This window comes from Ciona intestinalis, chromosome 3, assembly GCF_000224145.3.
Source record: "Ciona intestinalis chromosome 3, KH, whole genome shotgun sequence".
NCBI lineage: Eukaryota > Metazoa > Chordata > Ascidiacea > Phlebobranchia > Cionidae > Ciona > Ciona intestinalis.
The window spans coordinates 3,620,930-3,635,609 of record NC_020168.2 but is presented as its reverse complement, the minus strand read 5'-3'; the positions used below and the strand labels follow the sequence as shown (position 1 = coordinate 3,635,609).

General features: G+C 33.1%; 4 protein-coding genes across 7 annotated transcripts; 2 read left to right on the top strand and 2 right to left on the bottom strand.

Annotated features, from left to right (window-relative positions):
- Positions 1 to 1,675: 1,675 nt before the first annotated feature.
- On the top strand, positions 1,676 to 7,182 carry irf-like-5 (interferon regulatory factor like protein). 2 transcript variants are annotated; one of them, XM_009859665.3, is made up of 6 exons: positions 1,676 to 1,986; positions 3,483 to 3,678; positions 4,080 to 4,178; positions 4,497 to 4,681; positions 5,062 to 5,536; positions 5,753 to 7,182. In XM_009859665.3, the coding sequence occupies exons 1-6, from the start codon at positions 1,765 to 1,767 to the stop codon at positions 6,406 to 6,408; spliced, it is 1,833 nt and encodes a 610-aa protein (XP_009857967.1). In that variant the 5' UTR covers positions 1,676 to 1,764; the 3' UTR covers positions 6,409 to 7,182.
- Positions 7,183 to 7,312: 130 nt separating this feature from the next.
- LOC100176678 (PITH domain-containing protein 1) lies at positions 7,313 to 10,175 on the top strand. Its single transcript, XM_002123386.5, has 6 exons — positions 7,313 to 7,635; positions 7,897 to 8,022; positions 8,289 to 8,471; positions 8,780 to 8,888; positions 9,214 to 9,343; positions 9,887 to 10,175. Exons 1-5 carry the CDS (start codon positions 7,526 to 7,528, stop codon positions 9,313 to 9,315), a joined length of 630 nt encoding a protein of 209 aa, XP_002123422.1. The 5' UTR covers positions 7,313 to 7,525; the 3' UTR covers positions 9,316 to 9,343; positions 9,887 to 10,175.
- Positions 9,402 to 10,779, bottom strand: LOC100178994 (putative 3-methyladenine DNA glycosylase). Of its 3 annotated transcripts, XR_001974673.2 has the most exons (5): positions 10,308 to 10,779; positions 10,040 to 10,176; positions 9,796 to 9,987; positions 9,643 to 9,761; positions 9,402 to 9,612 (listed from the first exon to the last, which is right to left on the bottom strand). XR_001974673.2 is itself a non-coding variant. In XM_009859728.2 (4 exons), the coding sequence occupies exons 1-4, from the start codon at positions 10,699 to 10,701 to the stop codon at positions 9,714 to 9,716; spliced, it is 771 nt and encodes a 256-aa protein (XP_009858030.1). In that variant the 5' UTR covers positions 10,702 to 10,779; the 3' UTR covers positions 9,402 to 9,713. The 3 variants fall into 3 exon arrangements, 2 of the variants coding, with proteins under 2 accessions (XP_009858030.1, XP_018666791.1); XM_009859728.2 differs by having other exon boundaries at positions 9,402 to 9,761; XM_018811246.2 differs by having other exon boundaries at positions 9,402 to 9,987.
- Positions 10,780 to 10,785: 6 nt separating this feature from the next.
- On the bottom strand, positions 10,786 to 12,881 carry LOC100181343 (splicing factor 3B subunit 6-like). The gene is made up of 4 exons (XM_002123842.5): positions 12,710 to 12,881; positions 12,069 to 12,187; positions 11,545 to 11,683; positions 10,786 to 11,150 (listed from the first exon to the last, which is right to left on the bottom strand). Exons 1-4 carry the CDS (start codon positions 12,737 to 12,739, stop codon positions 11,064 to 11,066), a joined length of 375 nt encoding a protein of 124 aa, XP_002123878.1. The 5' UTR covers positions 12,740 to 12,881; the 3' UTR covers positions 10,786 to 11,063.
- Between the last annotated feature and the right edge of the window lie 1,799 nt (positions 12,882 to 14,680).

The following is a 14,680-nucleotide window of genomic DNA, read 5'->3' as shown; positions in this document are numbered from 1 at the left end:
CAATATCAACCGTGCAAGCTCACAACTGCGTTTCTGGTAAGGATAAAGTAACAATTTACTTTATAAGATTCGTGTACGTCTCCTATACCTAACGACAGTTTCGTTTTTCGTTTGATTTCGGGACGAATTTGCAACCTTTACGATAGATTTACTACAGGGAAATCCCCAAGCGCAGAAGTCGTGTGACGTAGTTGCTAACCGACTTTCGCACAAAAAAAGCGCCAGTTATCAAGGGCGGTGGTTTCCCTCATGGAATAGTTCAAATATTGAAATATCGTAAAACGTTTACACTCGCTAATTGCATACAATTAACGTAACATACAATTGAAATATATAACCCAAAACGTTTAAAGCATTTTTTGGCGTTATGTATTTTCTATATTGCGTATGTTACGCTATATAAGTGACGGACGCAGATCGACAATCGACGCGGTTTTCGGGGTGGAGGCTTTTGTGTCAAAGCGCGTTTGAGTTTTTCTCGTCTCCATTTCTAAATTGTCTTTACGTAACGCGTTATTAAGGTCAGATACTTTGAAAATTTATAGTTCATGTCTAATATAAAGTATTAGTAAATCACGTACAATAATCTACGTGTTTCATATGTGATTTTCCGCCTTTACTGTAAGGAAATTAGACAGCTGTTGTTCGGTTAATTGGCGTTTAAACTCGGTAGAATATGCAAGCTGAATACAAATATTTATATATATATATATTTTTTTAATTGAATCTGTAAGGAAAAAATATATAAAAGTAAAGTTATGGAAAAATAACATGAATACACCCTTTTTAACAGATTCTGTTAAAGCCAGTGTGTTTAAAATAGCCTACATAGTTTATAACTATAATATTAAACTTTGTATTGTGAATTAACATGGTTTTCTATATATAGAGCAGTAAGGTAACATATACTAGTTAACTTTGTATACAAAGATTCTAGCAGAGAAAACATATGTAACAGTAAACTAATACCAAACTATGTATCATGTCTAACAAAGTAATTTGCCATATTTTAACTTTTCAGTTCAATTTGTGTCTTTAAAAACTTTATATGTATTATTATTTTTACTTACAATATTTTGTTTAAATAACTTTAAAATTTAATAAAGTGTTTGAACATTATTGTTTCATTTTAAGTTGTCAACATTATCGTTGTTTTTTTTACATATGCGCCACTTAACACAAAAAATGAAATGTAGTTTATTCATGGTGCACCTTATATATAAAACTTTTAAAGCTTTATTTATTTGTTGTTTAATACAAATTCATTAGTTTATATGATGGTTTATGGGAGATTTTCTATGATTGCCAAATAATTTGAAAAAATTAAAACAAACAAACAAAAATCAAAACGAACAATTGCACAAACACACATACCAGAAGAGAGTTTTATAACCAATGTACCACGATGCCAGACAAAATTATAAATATTGAATATTGTATCACAACCTATTACTTTGCTTTAAAAATACATTACAATCAGTACAAGATTAAACATTAGGTGTTGCGGCCTTGCTTATTTTCTTCCAACTAAATGTAAATATGTTTTTAACTGTAAGCATGTTTTAACAACTGTTATTTTTCCCTATATCCTGCTTTTTCATTTAAAGTTTTTAAATTTTCGCCACCGTAATCTAAGAGACAAATAAAAGTTATTATAATGTGTTTTAAATGCATCAAGTAACACATTCTTTTTTTAAGTCACTCTACCAAAATTACATTAAAGTTTATAGAAAACAAATATTCAAGTTATTTAAAGGCTTTAAAATGGCTGAAGCTTCTGCTTCCACTGAACCAGTGCGACCAATAAGGGTGGTGAGCATGTGTGACGTTCCACACACCCGGTTCACCACTTGGTTGGTCCAACAAATATCCAGTGGAAACTACCTTGGTTTGGAATGGGTTGAAGGCAGCAATAAAAGAATATTTAAAATACCGTGGACCAAACAAAACTTCCCAAACTGGGCAGAGCACCATAAGATTTTTGAGGTAATGATTTTGCTTGTGTAATCTTAATGGTGTACAATATAACTTTTTGGAGGGTAATTTCATGTATAGTTACATATTGTTAGTTGTAACCACAGTAGTTCTTCTATTGTTTGTACATGTTGAAGTTTAATGTAATGCAGTAAAATTAGAAAAAATCTATGCCTAGAAAAACTAATAGTTTTATTAAGTAACATTTAGTATGCTAGGTTGAAGAAAAACTTTAAAACAAAGGGGTTTCCGAGTATAAAATAATTTAATAACCACAAAAAGGGTGAGAGCAAATGAATTTATGAATGTTATAATAACTTCTAAAAAATGGTAGCAGACTGATTGGTTTAAAAATGTGTTTAAATATGATTTTAAAGCTTAATATGATACCAACTACTTGTAGTCAGTTGGGTAAATTGTTGCGTTTTCACCACACTAAATATGGTGGTATAATCAACTTATCTTTGCAAACAAAAGTTGTCCGGTATTCATAAAAACAGGAAGTTAAACACGAGTAGTGTAAACACAATGACAATAAAATGACTGCCAAGTGTATCATTTTCAGCCAGTTAACTGCATTTTACAGCCTTTAATCCAATCACCTAATGTCATTTCGGTGTAAAAACAAGGCTTATTTTCTTCCAATCAAATATAAATATGTTTTTAACTGTAGTCTGTAAGCAAGTTTAACAACTGTTGTTATGTGCTATACCCTGTCCTTACTTTTAAAATATTTCTAATCGCTACGGTAATCGAATAAACAAATAAAGTTATTTTTATTATTATTTTTTGCCATCATTTACTTAGCTTGTCTACAGAGAGTATTGGAAATTTGAATAAAATTAGTTTCTGTGTGCTTTTACATTTACGAAATGTTAGTCTCCGTGCACTTACGTTTATGAACATAATTTATGATGTATCACAGTCAGTTAGACAAAGTGAATGATATTTCCTGGAAAGATATCATTTCTTCCATGTATCACAGTTTGCTTGATAAGGAGTTTATATATACACCACACTTACAACACAAATTGTATATATTTGGGCGACAAAACAAGTTTCTATAAAAAAAGTACTTTAGTAGGGGTGGTTAGAAATATAGGGTAATGATAAAAAAGCTATCTTTACTTAAAAAGTGTGTTTTATTAAATTAGTTACAACATTTTAATATTTTATTCAATATACCCATTTTAACATTGTTTAACAACTAAAATACTCAAATATGAAATAAATTGCTCACTTGAATGTACTTAAGTATAGTGGTACACTCACTGACACTGCAGGCTTGCTGCTCAACTCCAAGAAAGAAAATATGTTATAAGAATCTTATCCACCATTTTTACATCAATACTCAGATATCGAGATATAGTTATATATGCGGCAACTCGTAAGCCGGCATAAGGTGTATGAAACAGAACATTCTAGTTATAACAACTGTAGTGACCCTGCTATGTGAGGACAAATAAGTTGCATTTGTTCTTTTTAAAAATATTCCTTTTAATTTATAGGATTGGGCATTACTTAGAGGCAGATGGAATACAGTTACTGGACAACCAAACCAGTCTTTCAGTCAAATGAAAAGCAATTTTCGAACGATCTTAAGGAAATGCGATTACATTAAGGAACTCCACCAGTCTCACCAACTTGGTCTTCAAGTTGGAAATTACAAGGTTTATAAATTGCTAACTGATGATGAAGCAAAAGGTGATGACTTATAGAAATCTTAGATTGTGCTTTGTAACTTTTAACGAGCATTGGGTGCAATGCACAGCATCTACTTGAACAATGTTTAGCATATTACAACTTTTTTATGGATTTTTATGTTTGGTGTAAATTTTTATTTTAGTATTAACATATTTATTTGCAATTGGTGAGTATATATTTTTGCTTACCAGTTTTGAATCTAAAACAGCTTTTATCATAATGTTAGGTGTCAATTTAAATAAGCAGAGCTAAATGATGTTGCATTCGTTGCTGTCGTTTAATTGATACTTTTCGTTTTTATATTGTCCTAATCTTGGCTACTGTACAGAAAGAGAAGTTATAATTTATTATTATTATTATGATACTGAATCAAATAACTAACAAAGCCGCTTTAATAGCAGAACTGAGAAAAACCAGACCACCCAAAAAGAGAAAACCATACACAAAGCGAGCTCCCAAAGTTACAAAAGCTAAAGAAGATATTACACCTGTTGTTCAAGGTGAGAATTGCTTATATTGAGCTGTCATGTGCAAGTAATATTTTAAATCCACGCTGTATTTTATGGATTCTTTTACTTGTGGTAAATATGCAGTGTATGGACAGGCAGACATTGTTTTATTTTATTTGTTTTTCTGACATTATTACCAATGTGAATGAATCTTTTTTAACTTTGTGTGGCGGTCAACAACAGTCGTTAGGATGTTGGCGGTCTGTTTTACACAGTGTGTATGACTTGAGTTTGAGTATACTGTTTGTATCCGATTTCATAATAATTTTGTGGATATGAAGTATCTGATTCTATAACAACTTTTTTCAGGTACTTTTCCAAAAAGTACGTTAGACATGGATTGCACTTCCATTTTCACATCAACAGGACAGTTGCTTCTTCCACCCGCTCCATCAGCTCCCATATCGTCCGTACATGTTGTCATGTCAACCGCCACTTTACCTCACAACTCCAAACCCTTTAGAATCAAAGAAGAAATCCAGTTGAAGCCAGCGGTAAATTTTACCCGATTTTTCAATGAATGTATATACTTTTTTTGTCATTGCATGGCGGGTCAATCAAAGTTGTTCTAACACATTGTACACCTCATGCACAGTTTTAAATTATCATGTTTGTAACTTTGAGAGTGATTATTTTTGCATTAAAAATTTAAGTGTGAATTAGGTGTTTTTTTAAGGACGTATTTAAAATATATTGGTTAGGATAATAGTATTTAATGGTGGTGAACTTGGAACATACAGTGTTATATTCAATTTTCATTTGTCACAACATCTCCAGGCATATTAACCATTAGTTACTGGCTCATCTGGATAAGTTATTTAAGAGGTGTCCACACAACGGACACAAGTGTAACAATTTGGTTTATTTATTTCAGAGCGGTTATTCTGGGACCTGCGTAAGACAGTTTAAACTGGAACGCATTGGAGACACAAGTACAGGCCCTTTTCCATTGGAAAGTAATCTCAAGACCAGTGAAGAGCAGAGCAGTTTGATGGAGAATGTTCAAATGAATGTGGAAATACATTCAACTGGTGCAGAAAATCAAAGCAGTTACTTTAATACAATGGATATTGAAACAATGGATGATGAACTTGCTATCGATAATGAAGTGGAAACTGCATCTTACTGTGAAGGCATAGAAACGGGTGACGTAAATGATAAAACGAAACAGCCGCATAATAAAGAAATGGATGGATTTCAAATGTTGCTTGAAGCCGCACAAATGGCATCAACTGTGGGAGAAAAATCTGATAACAGTGAGGATGATGCAAACCAAGGGGGTCCAGAAGCTGGATTACGTCCACAGCAAATCACAATTTCTGATATACTAATTGAATTACAAATACCACGTGAGTAGAATGTTTGCATAGGCGTAATGTAGTTGTTGGCTAATCATATTACCACCCCAGTTTCAGAGCTAAAAAAAAACTTTTACCCTACTATCTAAGTGTCTTTACAAACCAACAGAGTGAAATTTAGGGTTGTTACCCATTTATTTGTTTAAAATTCAAAAACAGCTCTGAATATTTGTAATGTGTATTTTATATATGTTTTGCTCATTGCAGCTGAAGAGTTGTTTACTTACACGATGAATGTGAGATACCAGACCAAGAATGTGGTGAAAGATATGCTGCTTACTGATATGAGTTATGGATATAGAGTTCACTATGGCAACCATAAAGAACAGGAGAAAATGCTTCAACAGCACAAGCCGAAAAAATCAGAATTGATTCACGACTTTGATCACACACCAGTGAGCCTGCCTGAATCTGATGTTCCACCTGGCAACTTGCTGTACACCGTGCTTAAACACATGGATGCTGGACTTATCTTAAAATCTGACAAATCGCATTCTCTTCATTTAAAACGACTCTGCCAGTGCAGGGTGTTTGCCTTCAGCAGTTACGGTGAAACAGATTCTGATACAATCCCTTTGTTATTAGCTAGGGAAAAAATGTATTCCTTGTTCTCATACAAGAAATTCATGACAGATTGGCACAGATACCTCATTGAGGGCTCAACATGCCCTAACATTGAAATCAACCTGGCATTCGGTAAGACGCCAAAACAACGACACAGTCGAGTTCACGTTGCAATATCATTGATCCCAAAAGCAGCAGAGACCATGATGCAGCGAATTACATCAGTGGATGAAAAATCGCTGAGTAATGAAACAAAGTTGGACAATATCCTTAGAATGTTTGAATCCTACAATTCATAAGCTCCCAGTACAAACCATAACGGTAGTTTTTTCTAGGCGTTCATGATTGTTGTAGTGAAGTATAAATTCAATTTGAAGGCAAATTTTTATTTGTAAATATTGCTCTTATATGCTGTGAGGGTTGCATAATTCAGTTACACTTTTTGCATATAAATAACACTTTTCGCCTCAAGTAAGAAACTTGGATACCTTTAAGGAAGGTACAACAGTCTAATGCTTTAAATAAGTTAAAGTAAAGTTGTGTTTTTTAAAACTAAATGCCATTAACGTGCGGTTTTGTTTTGTTGTGTGTAATGGATGTTAAACTTGTTTTGACAACATCTTAACCATTTTCATAAAATATGTATATTGACAACTTACAAATATTGTTCACATGTATAATATGAAAATGAAGTGTTTAACCAATCTGTGTTACACTATATGTAATGTTATTTACTTCATGAATTTGAGATAAGTATCTCTGGCTTTAAAAAGAAGCTTAACATCCTGCTCTGTTAAACTAGCTTTTTTGACAATCGTTTAAGAATGAAAAAAGCACCACTTACTTATTTGTACAATCTCACCACAGTTACTTATTTGTACAATCTCACCACAGTAATTTTTGCATTGAAATGTATAGACCCGTTTGTTGTAGTGTTATCATTCTCCAATCCGACTCATTATATGGTTAAGCTTGTGACTACTTGTTGTATTTATTATTTGTTCATTTTGACTAAACTTATCAATGTACAAACTGTTTTAGGAGTTCGTGTAATATAAAACCTTGTTGGTGTATCAGTCGTGTCACTAGAACGGGTAACATTTAACTGAAAACGAAAGTTTTTGCAGGGAAATCACCTGAGTTTTAGGAATTTACAAAAGGGCTGCGAATAAATATAAAGCGTCAAATTACTTAAACATAACACGCAAGTGTGCATTAAAACATGCCTCATTCCAATGATCCACATATACAAAAAGGGTTTTACGAATATGAAACATATTTGTAAATGTTTTATATAAACGTAGCTTGGTATAATAAAATAAATTCTAGTCAGCTTATAGCCAGCAAAATACTCAGAAGTTACACACTAATATATCGCAGCTTATAAGTAAATAGGATCAGATCACTCTTGTACCAATGTGTGATCACGAAGACCACGATCATGGTGCTCATGGTCATGATCATTCACATGACCATGAAGATAAATCAGCACATTTTAGTTTGTACTTAAAAATTAACTTAACACAGTAAGTATTACCACCGCAATGTGTTTTTAAAGTATTACTTGAACTAATTCCTATTTGTGTAGCAAATACTTTTTCTACCTTTCCCTCAAAAAATAATCACCCACAAAGTAACATTACATAGTAACTCATAAGCTGGCACGAGATGTTTGAAACCGAACACCCGGGTCATTATGACTTTTGTTTTCCGGCCATGCAAAGATAAAGTAAGTTACATTTATTCAATTAAAATAAATTATTCAAAATTCTCTTTTTTGTTTTCAGATTGGAATGCTTGAATGAAAGTGAAGAAGGTTCTGGAAAAAAAGTTTTTAAGGCGTGGGATGAAAGACTTGATCGTGAGCGATATGTGGAGAGTGATGCAGATCCTGAACTACTGTTTAATATCCCGTAAGATAATTTCTAGAAGTTATTTCATCCTTTTCTGCATGGCTGTGTCTGTGCTTTGTATTACAGATGGTTAAGCAGTCAGCACATCATGTGTGTGTTACACTCTTGGTTTTTAACAGCTTTGGTAGTTTGAGCTCAAAAAGATATATAAAGCCGTTTTCGTATAAACTGTATTTTAATCTACCAGTCCACAAACTTTAGATTTACTGTGAAAAATGTGTTTCACTGCTCTTAACTAGTAAACACAAATTTAAATTTCCCTTCAGTTTTACAGGTAATGTGAAACTTAAATCAATCGCATTGCTTGGCGGTGAGAATGACAGTCATCCAAAAGTCATGAAGCTTTTCAAAAATATTCCAAATATGAGTTTAGATCAAACAGCAAAAGAAGCTGACCAGGCGTTTGAACTACCACAGTCGTACACAGATGTATTGCAACTACCAGCAAAGTAAGCGAACATAATGTTATTTTTACCATGGGATTCAAGACACACTGGTTAGAAGGCTTCAGCCATTTCACCTCTAATTTAAGCACCATTGTGGGCACATTAGGTATCATGCACCAAACTCGGTGGTCCATAACGGCTTGTCCCAATTTTTCATACTTAGGGTCTCAATAAACACCTTCAGGTGTTAGTACTTTATATGTCAGATTTTGCAGCCAATTTACACACAATACCATACTAACTTGGAGAGCCATTTTTAAATGAAAAACAACGTGGTGCGTGATCAAATGCTTAAATATCTTCAATTTTAGAATTGCAAGGTTCTCAAACATCAACTGTTTGTCAATTTTCTTTCCTGAATGCTATGGTGGTGAAATAACTAAAATTTATTACATTGGGCTTACAGGAGACTTTATGCAGGTAACATAAAGTCTTGTAACTGTAACTAATTAGACTTATATTCATACAATTCTTGATGAACCGAATAAAATAAAAAATGCACAATCATAAGTCATATATTATGTGCAAGATTTTTGTTGTAGGCACTGGTTTTAAAACATCACAAATGTAACTCTTGGTGTGAAACTAAGCTGTAGCTTACTACTCCCAAAAGTGCTTTCCATTTGATATTTTTCTACATACCTCACCCAATTGTAATTGCACCACAAAAAGTACACATTACTTTAAATAGCATTCTTGTACAGCAATGCTTATTTCATAAACTTTTCAATTTAATTTACAATAGGCACAAAGACAAGAAGTTTTGATCACCAATTATGAGCTTGCTGCAAACCCAGCAGATCATAAACAAAAACTCAACAACATGTCTGGTCACATGATCAGCTGATTGTCCAATCAACATTCTCGCATTTGATGTATGTAACATAGCCAAAATTTAAATAATATATGTAATCCTTTTCTTTCTTCTTATAATAATAATAATAATGGCCATTCACTCGTTCTTTACATTAAATAACTCCATATGCTACGTTTAAAAATATTTGGGATCTTTGTAATTAAATTGCTAGATGACTTCTAAAACCTATGGAATCATGGGATATTAGTTTTAACTATAAATTAGAAAACGCACCAAAGAGAATTTGAAACAATGGTTGATAACAATTAAAATATATCACACTTGGTACTTGAAAATTTTCTGTTTGTTCCTGCTTGATTGAAGAACTTCAAGTGCATAGATGCTTTTAACCTGACATGATACTAATATACTGACTAAGTGTTCTCTTTTTAAGTAAAATTATCTTCCTTTATTTTCTCTTCTAGTTTATCTTTTATCTTCCTTTATTTTCTCTTCTAGTTTATCTTTTACACTAACAAACATATTTCCGTATATATAAAATCTGAGTGGTTTTGTTGCCCAGTCACCAGAGGTAGTTTCTTTCAAGCCTATTCTTTTACAGGTAACGATGTCATTTTCATCCACTGAAGTTCCTTTTTCCAGCCATATTTCATCACTGTTCGACATGTCAATCTTGTCCAACTGTTTAGTAATTTTGAGTGCCTGAAATATAAAACAGTTTTGATAAATAACTTCATGGTAGTTTAAAACTTACCTGGCATAACTTTGACGGCCCATTTGTTACATTTTTTATCTGGTTTTGCTTGCTGTTTATTTTGGCGCGATTTTTCTGCATCGTTTCTAAACCTTTGAAGGGTTCTACTCCTCGTATTAAAACTGCATCTCCATGACCTACGGACACACAAAACACGACAACTGAAAACTTACAGCTAAAAAAAAAGTTAAACTATATATATACTTTAAATTGTGAGTTCAAAAAATTCTTTAGGGACTCTATTAGGTAATAGGTTGTAGGTAGTCACCTTTGCTTGATATATTCATGCAGTAGTACATTCCATATGTCATATAGACATATAAAGTGCCTGGCTTCATGAACATTGCTTCATTTCTTTTTGTGCGTTTAAAGTTGTAGGAATGCGACGCTTTATCAGCATTTGACATGTAAGCTTCTACTTCAACAATCTTACACCTGAGAATTTCACTTTCAAGTTTTCTAGCAAGAGTCATTCCTAGCATTGACTTAGCAGTTTGAATGCAGTCATCGTCATAAAAAGTTTCATTGATTCGTTCAGGTTTGCTGTCTTGTGCATCATAGGACTTGAAATATTTGCTTGCATAAGCGGCAGATTTATCAGTTTCCTTTCGTTTTCGCAAATTCCGCAGTGCGTACGCTTGCTTGCCAATGGGCATTCTCATACAACTGGGTTATACTATCACCATACAGATGCTCTCATGTCAGATTTCAGGTAAGACTTAATAACTACTACAGCTTACATCTGTGCATGTAGAATACAGCATATTTTAAAAAATACACAGAACAGTAAATTGATACAATTGTAGTTACCAAAATATCAAAACATTTGTAGAGCAGTAAATGGATATAATTGTACTTTACCAAAATATTAAAACATGTTTTACAACCACTGTAAAAAACAAAACAGCAAGGGCTGTCAATGTGTAAGTTTAACTAATTGAGGCTCTGCAGCACATTTACAGGGTACGTCGACAATGAATTCAGTAAGGAATAACAAAGTATCATTGTTTTGTAAATTGTTCCATCACTTGGGATCTGTGCTCACTCCAAACTTGGCTTTCATCTTGTCCAATTGTTCCTGTTTCTTTTCAGCATCTTTCTTCTTAAATTGCTGTGAAAGCAGGAAATATAAAATCTAACTTGCCCAATAGTAATATATATAATTATGAAATAAAATATTTTTGTCCCTTTGAAGCAGCAGATAGACATGCATTGTAACCCAGAGATACTAGGTTTGATGCTCGATGTTTCTACTATTGTGGGTATGTGTCCTTTGGCAAGACACTTTTTACAGTCAGTGCTCCAACCCTGGGCCACTAATGGGTGGCTCATTAGTCATTAATAACGAGTCAAAAACGACAATTATTGCCCAAGGATAAATAAGTTACATTTATTCATTCTACAACCAATATTGCATTGGGAATGTAATTTGGGGTAAATAGACTATTTACCAGAAGAATATTGAAAAAAATTAAATTCAAACACATTAAATCCGCTGTACTTACCCTGTTAGGATTATAATAAAGAACCACAAGATATCGATTACAGACGTTGAAACCAGATAAATGATCGCATGCATTCTTAGCATCAAAAATATCTTCATACACAACATATGCTGTTCCTTTAGTGTCGGTAGTGCTTCCACTGGAAACAAATAAGTTTTACATTATGTTTTAATTATGTCGACTAGTGGACCCAATCCCAGATTTGAAAGTTCGATTTTTGGGATGAAAAATTGGATCTCTGATGCAAATTATGCAATGATTGTTTTTTTTGCATGGGGAAAACACAGATTTTTGTTTAGATTTTTTATAACTGAATACCGGATATTAGATAACATTTGTTTATACACTGACAAAAATTTGGGCTAAAACTATACAATATTATGCATTTAAACCAGCCCCAAATAAATTACATAACAAACACCTGAAAACTAAATATTTAAGTACTAAGAAAAAAGTATTTCTCTATATATAGAAAGTGATATTAAAATAGCATGTACCAGAAAAAGGAACTTTTTAATACTCACAGTCGAATTTGTCTTATTGCTCCATATTTTCCAAATATATCATACATTTCTTCTGCTGTAATCTTGTATGGGAGATTTCTTACATAAAGTATTCTGTGCACTTCAGGTGGTAATCGAACCTGAATAAAAACAGTGCCACTGAATGAGCCCGAATACCCCACAATAATATTTTATAGTAAAAGAATATAAAAGATTTAAAAAACAAATATATACTACATTAATACCCTTTTAGCATGGTAAAAAGTTAATGCGAATAATGATCCGCATTAACTCGTCATATGAGAACTCGCTAACCGCGTTATTTTGCATGGTCATTGGTTTATGCGCGTATCAACATTGAGTTAGCTCACTTAAGCGCAATATTGTTAAACCTTGTTTATAAAATAAGTTTTTATACTTTATGATGCTATTACCAACTTAAAACTGTAAAAATAATACCAGAAAAAGATTTAAGCTCTTAAAAGTTAAACTGTAATTCCACCAAACTTTTCATTACTCGCATAATGCAAGTAACAACTAACCTCCTACAGCAGATAACACGCTTATGACGTTATGCGTGTTAACTTTGCTTTTGCGAGTAAATATGCGAGTACTTACGCGCATATAAGTGACCATGCAAAAAGGGTATAACTTGTACTTACATTTGCTCGTCGAGCAGCTTGCATCGCCATGATGGCAGTTGGTCTATTTCTTTAAACAACCAACAAAATTCTCTACACTTATCCCCTTTTCAAAGCTAAAACCAAAACCGATGAAAAGTAACAAAACACAACGCAGGAGGTACGATTTCAATTCCCAAAGTTTATTTCGTGAAAGTTGCGCCAACCGGCGCCAACCAAAGACAACGTGGGCACATAATCGATGCTTGTATTGCAAGCAATGAACATATCAATCATTGTATGAATATAAACATTAATCCCAATTTTATTTTAATAAAATATTTATCAAGAGTTTAATTTAAATAATGTATTTATACTAAAGTGTTTTTGCGTCTTCCAAACTGTGCTATGTTAATGACTTGGGATAATTCGATTATAGAAATCCACATTACTTCTGTTAAACATGAAAAAACGACGCAAAAAGAATAAATGAATGAATGAAGAAGAACGTGAGAAAAGGAAAATGTATGAGTTGAAATAAATGATATTCGAGATTGGAGTAAACTGAATACGTGCTGCCTAAATTACGTGTTGTTGGAAATACGAGAAACAGGCAGAACGTTTTAGGTACGGTGAATTAATGGGACCAGCTTTGAGACACCTTCGATAGGTAATTTGTAATAGGAATCCATCAGTCACGCGTAAAAACGTGAGAATATCTAGTCTATGACAATGACGATTATGACATCACCAACCTGTAACTGTTTCTGCGTTGCCCACAATTCGCCCCCTAGTGTTCGCTTGATCCTGAGCAAAGCTGAACTTTCGGTGTTTAAAAGATCGTCGATTCCGTCCGTGCTGTGTAGAAGTGGGATAGTTGTTATTAAACTTGCAATAAGTGACAGATGTATAAGAGTATATAACGTACTATTAGGTTAGAGTACAGAAAGGAGTATAAAATGTAAAGTGACATATAAGTCAGAAGCAGTTCCATCAAACAAAAAATAATTTCGTTACAAAACAGTTTATGGTGTTTGTTATATAAAAATAACCTAAAATATACAATTCTGGGTGTTTTACTAGGTATGAATAATACAGAACAAGTTTAGAGTGATAACTTTTTTCAGTTTTTATATACCGACAAAAAGTGTACGAATGCCCTTGCAGGTTTGACTCTTACAAGACCACTATCAAGTGACAATTAGCCACTTGTGATGAGATAACATGAATGACATTTTATTAAGACCAATTTTATTGTCTCTTTGTAACTTGATACGATACAGTGTTGTGATGTAAATATCAAAGTAGAAATGGAAGTCACGTCTCATTGAGTTTGATCGATCTTGTTCCATTTAATATTAACTTAATCTACTTTGTGTAATATTTGTAAATAGTGTTTGTTATTTTTACACTAAGACGAGATATATCGTAGTGCAAACGCCGCTTAAAAAAACAAACAAGAAATATTAGTAAAGCATAGGCTAGGCTACAGACAGTCACTACACAATACTAATAAAGCAAGAGATCAAAGAACTAATGAGTAAGCACGTATTACACTAATTAGCAAAATATTAATTATTTAATGAACCCTTTTATAACAACGGTCGACCAAGCTTGATCAAAAACAAGCCAGAAGTAACCAGCAAAGCGTTTTTAGTTGGCATTGCTGATTGTGAAGCAGTAGGTGGAATGCATTTGTAAATGTATTACAGTAATGAAACTTATGATGTATAAGGAATGAGTGATTTGTAAAGAATGTGTGTAAACACGTTGGGGACAACTCCTGTACCCTGTTTTGACTTGTAAACTTACACTAGTTAGTTTTGTCGTCGCTTTAGAACGTTTGTTTTCGTAGATTTGGACAAACCGCAGTTACGCAGTAATTATAGGTAATGTTAATATAAAAGTTAATAATATTTATTTGTCCGGCGCCGTGGCGTAGTGGTTAGCGCGCCTGCCTGTAACCATTAGGTAATGGGTTCAAGGCTCGTCGCTGCTACCATTGTGGGCGTA

Coding starts and splice junctions, on each gene's coding strand:
- irf-like-5 (XM_009859665.3), top strand. CDS start 1,765: ATGGCTGAAGCTTCTGCTTCCACTGAACCAGTGCGACCAATAAGGGTG. Junction 4,179..4,496: donor TATTACACCTGTTGTTCAAG/GTGAGAATTGCT, acceptor AACTTTTTTCAG/GTACTTTTCCAAAAAGTACG. Junction 5,537..5,752: donor AATTGAATTACAAATACCAC/GTGAGTAGAATG, acceptor TGCTCATTGCAG/CTGAAGAGTTGTTTACTTAC.
- LOC100178994 (XM_009859728.2), bottom strand. CDS start 10,701: ATGAGAATGCCCATTGGCAAGCAAGCGTACGCACTGCGGAATTTGCGA. Junction 10,177..10,307: donor CATGAATATATCAAGCAAAG/GTGACTACCTAC, acceptor GTGTGTCCGTAG/GTCATGGAGATGCAGTTTTA. Junction 9,762..9,795: donor ACGGAAATATGTTTGTTAGT/GTAAAAGATAAA, acceptor AAATAAAGGAAG/ATAAAAGATAAACTAGAAGA.
- LOC100176678 (XM_002123386.5), top strand. CDS start 7,526: ATGTGTGATCACGAAGACCACGATCATGGTGCTCATGGTCATGATCAT. Junction 8,472..8,779: donor GTATTGCAACTACCAGCAAA/GTAAGCGAACAT, acceptor CTTCAATTTTAG/AATTGCAAGGTTCTCAAACA. Junction 8,889..9,213: donor TTACAGGAGACTTTATGCAG/GTAACATAAAGT, acceptor AATTTACAATAG/GCACAAAGACAAGAAGTTTT.
- LOC100181343 (XM_002123842.5), bottom strand. CDS start 12,739: ATGGCGATGCAAGCTGCTCGACGAGCAAAT. Junction 12,188..12,709: donor AAGCTGCTCGACGAGCAAAT/GTAAGTACAAGT, acceptor GTTTTTATTCAG/GTTCGATTACCACCTGAAGT. Junction 11,684..12,068: donor GCAATAAGACAAATTCGACT/GTGAGTATTAAA, acceptor ATTTGTTTCCAG/TGGAAGCACTACCGACACTA.